The 5,911-nt window shown below is 45.3% G+C and overlaps 1 protein-coding gene across 1 annotated transcript; it reads right to left on the minus strand.

The window, feature by feature from the left end:
• Positions 1 to 2,723: 2,723 nt before the first annotated feature.
• On the minus strand, positions 2,724 to 5,453 carry LOC120685954 (F-box protein At5g06550-like). Its single transcript, XM_039968103.1, has 2 exons — positions 4,142 to 5,453; positions 2,724 to 3,315 (listed from the first exon to the last, which is right to left on the minus strand). Exons 1-2 carry the CDS (start codon positions 5,393 to 5,395, stop codon positions 3,292 to 3,294), a joined length of 1,278 nt encoding a protein of 425 aa, XP_039824037.1. The 5' UTR covers positions 5,396 to 5,453; the 3' UTR covers positions 2,724 to 3,291.
• Between the last annotated feature and the right edge of the window lie 458 nt (positions 5,454 to 5,911).

A 5,911-nucleotide genomic window follows, 5' to 3' on the forward strand; every position in this document is an offset into this window, starting at 1 on the left:
AGGGAGGTCTAAGCCAAAGCAGCAATCAAGTGACCACCAACTGAGAAAAGGAGAAGACAAAAAAGCTTCGCGACCACCAATTGAGAAAAGGAGAAGAAAAAAAAAAACTTCGCGGCTTCGGGATTCAGGCTTAGGGATGCAGGTAGCCGTAGGCACTGCTCTGCAGCAATAGAGTGGCCAATGGGATGGGAGCTGGCGTGAATGCTGGATATGAATGCCAATAACGGTTCCACCACGGCAAGAACGGCAAAAGAGGGCAGAGGCAGTCGAGGGGGCGTAGCATGAGGGGGGCATGGTGCGGCGACACATGGAGGAGGGACACAGCCAAGCGCGCGGCCGAGGCGCAGCGGGAGGTCAGCGGACTGGTCAGGCCGAGGTTAACCTAACCGGTGGGAACCGGTCCGGTTTGACCGGTTACCGGTCAAACCGGTCCGGTCCGGTTCCGGTTCCGGCCGGTACCCAACCGGCTAAAATTCAAATTTTAAATTTGAATTCAAAAAATGAAAAATTCCCAAAAAAATTCCTAAAAATACTTCAAGGTGTGATGAATCTAATGGTGTCAAATTTTCTCAAAAATTCATTCATTTAGTATAGTTTGTGGGAATTTAAAGTTAAATCAAAAAAGAAAAAGAAAAAAAATGGGCCGGCCCATGAAGGCCCACCGATCAAACCGGTCAAACCGGCCGGTAAACCGGTCAAACCGGTCGGTAAACCGGTAAAACCGGCCGGTAAACCGGTTGCACGGGAGCGTTTGAATTTCAAACCGGTCAAACCGACCGGTAAAACCGGTAAAACCGGCCGGTAAACCGGTCGGAACCGGTTGCACGGGAAAATTTGAATTTATTTGAATTTGGATTTGAATTCAACCGGTTTCCACCGGTTACCGGCCTAACCGGTCCGGTAAACCGGTACCGGAGGGCGGCGGTAACCGGTTTCCGGTTGGGAAATAAAACCCTGCAGGCGTGGCGGGAGGCGCGCGGTCGAGGTCCGGCGGTTGAGCAGCCTGGCCGAGCACGACGGTGGCAACACGGAGGCGCGTAGCACAGGCGAGCGTGGCGGGGGCGTGCTGGGAGGGATTGGAATGTCTTTGTGCCCTTGGATGAAAGATCGGGTGGTTAAAAAATATCAAGGTGATGTTGCTGCACCACATGCTAGAAAAATAGCAATTAATGGGTTGTAGTGGGTTTTTTTATAAAAGTTATAGATATATTTATATTTTTAAGGAAAAAAATAAAAATAAAATAAATAATTATAAATGTGGATGGTGGTGTTACCCGCTCCTAAAAATGATTTCAAATCAATTTTAGAGTTTTTACAAAAGAATGTCATACCTCATTGTCATAAGTAACTGTGTAGTCTGGTGGACAGTAGGGTATGCGCAAGCTTAAGTTAAGCTGCTCGAACCCCGATTAACATAAGTGTGTATATTTCATAAAAAATTGTATCTTGGGATGGTGGCTGGTTGGTTGGGATATTTGTTTTTTATTTTGCTATTTTCATTTTTCTGGTTTTTCTACTTTTTAAAAATTCATTTTTTGAGGCAGGTCATACCATTTCTAGGGGTTGTCACGTTATCTGATCATGCAAATAGCTATTTGTAGCTGCAACAAGCAGGACAGCTACCGCACTGCACCTGCTCCTAAATTACGATTTCAATCGCTCCTATAAATTATTTTTATAGTAGTGAAGTGAATGGATAATGTATTTAATATTAACAATAAATCCTCCATTAACTTGTACTCGACTACGGTTTGTATATTTTGTTAAAAAATTATACCTCTGTATAATAAGTTATATTGAGTATTCAAATGAAGTGCGTGAAACGAGCTCCTTGTCATCTCGGATCTGAGAATAGAACTGTAGAATGTCATTGTAACTATTTTTTTCTCTAGTAATTCTCCAGGTAATATAATAAAAAAGTATAGCTGTAATGAATACTTGATTAGTAAGAAATATATAATAACTTAAATTATATGAGTTTTCAAGGAAAATATTTAGATATCCATTAAGTGCAATGGTATGCGATAGGAAAAATAAAAAAACCTCTATGAGTTTCAAAAGAAAATATTACTATTAATATTTAGCTATAGCAACTCATGGGCATTCATTTTTTTGCGAAATACAATGCAGATGCAGAAACTCTCGTACACGCAAGCATACTCACCCGTATAAATACTCGCACACAACTGTGCACCTATGAACACATTTGAGAGACTGAGCCGTCAGATTCTCGAGATTGATGAAGTCACCATAGGCTTTTCACGAAGACATCATCTACCACTGAAACAATAGTGCCAGGAAAATACAAACACCCATATCCAGTGGAGTCCAACCCCGATGGACAGATCCCACCACAAGGATCCGGGCATTCTGCTAGTCAGGCTTAAAGCATCTATTTACGGGGCTTTTCACTTTTAGGAAAAGCTGAGTAATAATTTATATGGTTTCATTATTATGGGAAAGATGAATAAAATGGGCAATTTTAATGTGCCAGCTTCACACTTTGTAGAAAGTGACTCATTCATCAGCCCGTATCACAATGTTCAAGAATACAGGAAGATATGCATCGAATAAAGCACACATTTTTTTTGGGTACTTTCACCGTTTATGTTGTTAATAATCTATATAATTTTCTTTTGTATTGGTGGTCAAGAATTAAAAAAATGATTTAGGACAAATCTAGATGGGTATGCGGAAAGTAGCAACTTAAAACATAACGATGGTATGACAAACAATGTAAATGTTATAGAATAAATTCTTCAAGAACCGGATCTCAATTAAGGGTAAAAGTTACATGGCACAAGAGCAATGCATCGTTCTTGCACTGAGTTCTTCCAAAAACTTGGACGACATCAATATGGAAGCTCATGGTACAAATTTTAATCAGATATTCAGTTATCCAGGTCCCCTGTGAGTGCTGTTTCGGGCTCAGGAACCTTGTCCACTAAGGTTCCCTTGTATCCTGGGAAGTGACTGCTCAAGGAAAATTGGACTGAAAAAATTGTTGAACTCTAACCAATAAAAACAGATCCACTCAAACATGAGGACCACAGTCCCAGCTGTTGTGAAATTCAGAAAGAGAATTTGAATCCTCCACTCTTGGCATCAACAGCAGAATCCCAGAACGATGCTTTCTTCTTCCGAGCAGCGGCCTTCTGCTGCGCCTCAAACTCAAGCTGCTTGATCATCCCAGGGTGAGCTGCCTCAATGGCACCACGGAATTTGTCGTGCAGATTCACTCTGTCCTTGGTCCCTGAGACAAGCTCACTGGCATTGGGCTTCTTGAGAAATTCAAGAACGTTCAACATATTCCTCCTGTTTTTTTTTTGAAGGAAAAGAATGGCACACATCATTTACAAGCTAAATATTTTGAGCAAATAAACCAAAATTTCTCGGATAAGTTGCACAATGCTGAGAAAAACGTCCATGTAGTAATTTCAAATTAGTTGAGCATTCTCTGCTCAATGCAGAAATTCTGGGCAAAAACCCATATGTACTTCTGAATGATTAGAATAAATAACAACAGATGGGTAGATATCATTAAGTTCACTGAAAAGGAAATTGCACACCACAGCTAGTACGGACAACCTTAGATGAAATGCAAATATCCAGATTGAACTCACAGACAAAGAACTTGGCTTCATCACCCCTCTTTTTCTAGTCAGAATCCTAAAGACTAATTCAATAATGACTAAGTATAGTGTCAATAAGAAAGCAGGGAATTCAGGCATGCTGGATCCTAAATCCAATTGTCATTCATTCATATATTGACAACATGACCCTTCTCGTGTTAAAACAAACATTTTCCTGATCTGGGCACAACTCTGACACGGGGGCCTATGGTTTGCAATTGCAAGGCTACGGCGAGATAAATATAACTATTATGAGCAAAAATATGTTTTAGCATAGAACACTGGTGTCAAATGGATTTGTAGTGAGTATTGAAATCCCTCCTAGTTCTGACTGTGCAAGCATAGTTTGTGAAACAGCATGACAAAAAAGCATTAATATAAAAGAGTACAACTATCCATCTAAATTAGAAAATCGGAATTCTTCAGGGTGATTGTTTAATGTAAGTGAACGGAAATGTATGACATTATTATAGAAAAACAATGAAATGGTTTGCAATGTGAAATCTAACCTGCTCAAGATTGATCACCAAATGCCACCACCCATTAGGCACAAAAACAACCTCCCCAGCTCGGCATATGCACTCGATTGGCCTCTTCTCCCAGGTCTTGCAAGCTCCATAGAAATTCATGAACCACTCCATGATAGAAACAGGGCTAGTGACCTCTGCTCCATCCGCGCTAGGGTGGACACCGGGCGGCACAACCTCTGGTGGGAACATCACCCACTTCTTGGCCCCCTTTATGATAGCATTCCATGCCGATGTCGAGTTAGGATCCACATGGAACGATGAACCCGACCCTACCGGTCCAATGATAACCCATCTGTAATCCGGCCTCTCTTCCCCAAGAACACTAAACAGGTCCTCCCTGAAGTACACTGGCACCTCATAATCCCTCCCCATCTCCAGCACCTTCTCGGCAAACTTCGCATCAAAGAGGTACAATGGCCTCTCCTCCTGCACATTGTCTGCATACCTGAAGTACCTATCCAGTGTCATGCTCACCGGCCCAACCGCAAACTCCTTACCCGCCGAGACCTCCAGCAGGTACTCCCTGCTCCATTTCTGCAACGCTGGCCAGCCATCAATGCACCCCTCCAGCAGCACCGGCCTGTTGGGCTCCTCGACCTCGGCGATGAACTGCTCGACGGACACGCCGCGGCGGCGCTCGATGGTGTCCCGGGCGAGCCACTCGTGCCGCATCTCCATGTTGGCGCAGAGCCAGCTCTGGAAGAGGTAGTCGGAGTAGAAGCCCCTGATCTTGAGCGCGCGCGGGGGGATGAGGTGGGGCCGGCCGCCGCAGGCCGCGGCGATGTAGGTGGCGCGCCAGGACCCGGCGAAGTCGAACGCGCCGCCGAGCTCGTCGAGGACGAGGGCGCGCCAGAGCGGGTCGTGCGCGGCGACGACGTAGAACGCCTTGGACGCGACCGAGAGCGCGGCGAGGGCGCGCGCCGGGAGGAGGCCCAGGACGTCGAGGAGCAGGTCGTCCGGGAGCGGGCGGAGCGCGCCGAGCCCCGCGTCCCGGAGGTTGGCGCCCGGGGAGGCGGAGAGGAGGAGGTTGCCGAGCGGCTGCACGAGGCAGCCGATGTCCCGGGGGGAGGTGGACGCGGAGGCTTTCAGGTTGAAGGACGGGTCTCCGCCGGCGCCGAGGTGGTTCTTGGGTTTGGTGCCCCCCTTTGAGTAGCTGGGGCGGCGGCGGCGGCGGCGCTTGGTTTTGCGCTTCCGTTGGAGGGGTAGAAGGAGGGAGTGGAAGGCGCCCGGCATGCTCCGCTCTGGAGGCGGCGGCGGCGGCGGGAGGCGGAGGACCAGGCGTTCGGGAGGGTCAAGGGTTTGGCCTTTTGTGGAGACAGGCGGCATAAGGCGCCGTTCGATCAAACATGACGGACCAGATCGAGTGCGTGAAAATACCGCAGGAATGACCGGCTAGATGGTGTTCGAAAAAGTCTGCTTAACCTCCCAATATTCATGGTGGACAATTTCACCCCTCAAATTATAAAACCAAATAATCTATACTCTGAACTTTCTAAAACCGTTCAAATAACCCCCTCAAATGGTTTTGGACATTGCTTTTGCTACAATAGCACAATTTTGTTTTTTTATTTATTTCTTCTGAATCTTCAAAAAATCATAGTAAATCGCAGAAAATCATAAAATAGAAAATTTAATTTTTTTGACTCCACATAAGTAGATCTACAGAGTGAATATATAATATGATATTCTTTATAACAAATTTTTTGTCGTAGATTTAGATCTATGCTTTTCTATAATTAATTGAAACAG

The sequence above is a fragment of the Panicum virgatum genome, chromosome 8N, assembly GCF_016808335.1.
Source record: "Panicum virgatum strain AP13 chromosome 8N, P.virgatum_v5, whole genome shotgun sequence".
NCBI classification, from domain to species: Eukaryota; Viridiplantae; Streptophyta; class Magnoliopsida; order Poales; family Poaceae; genus Panicum; species Panicum virgatum.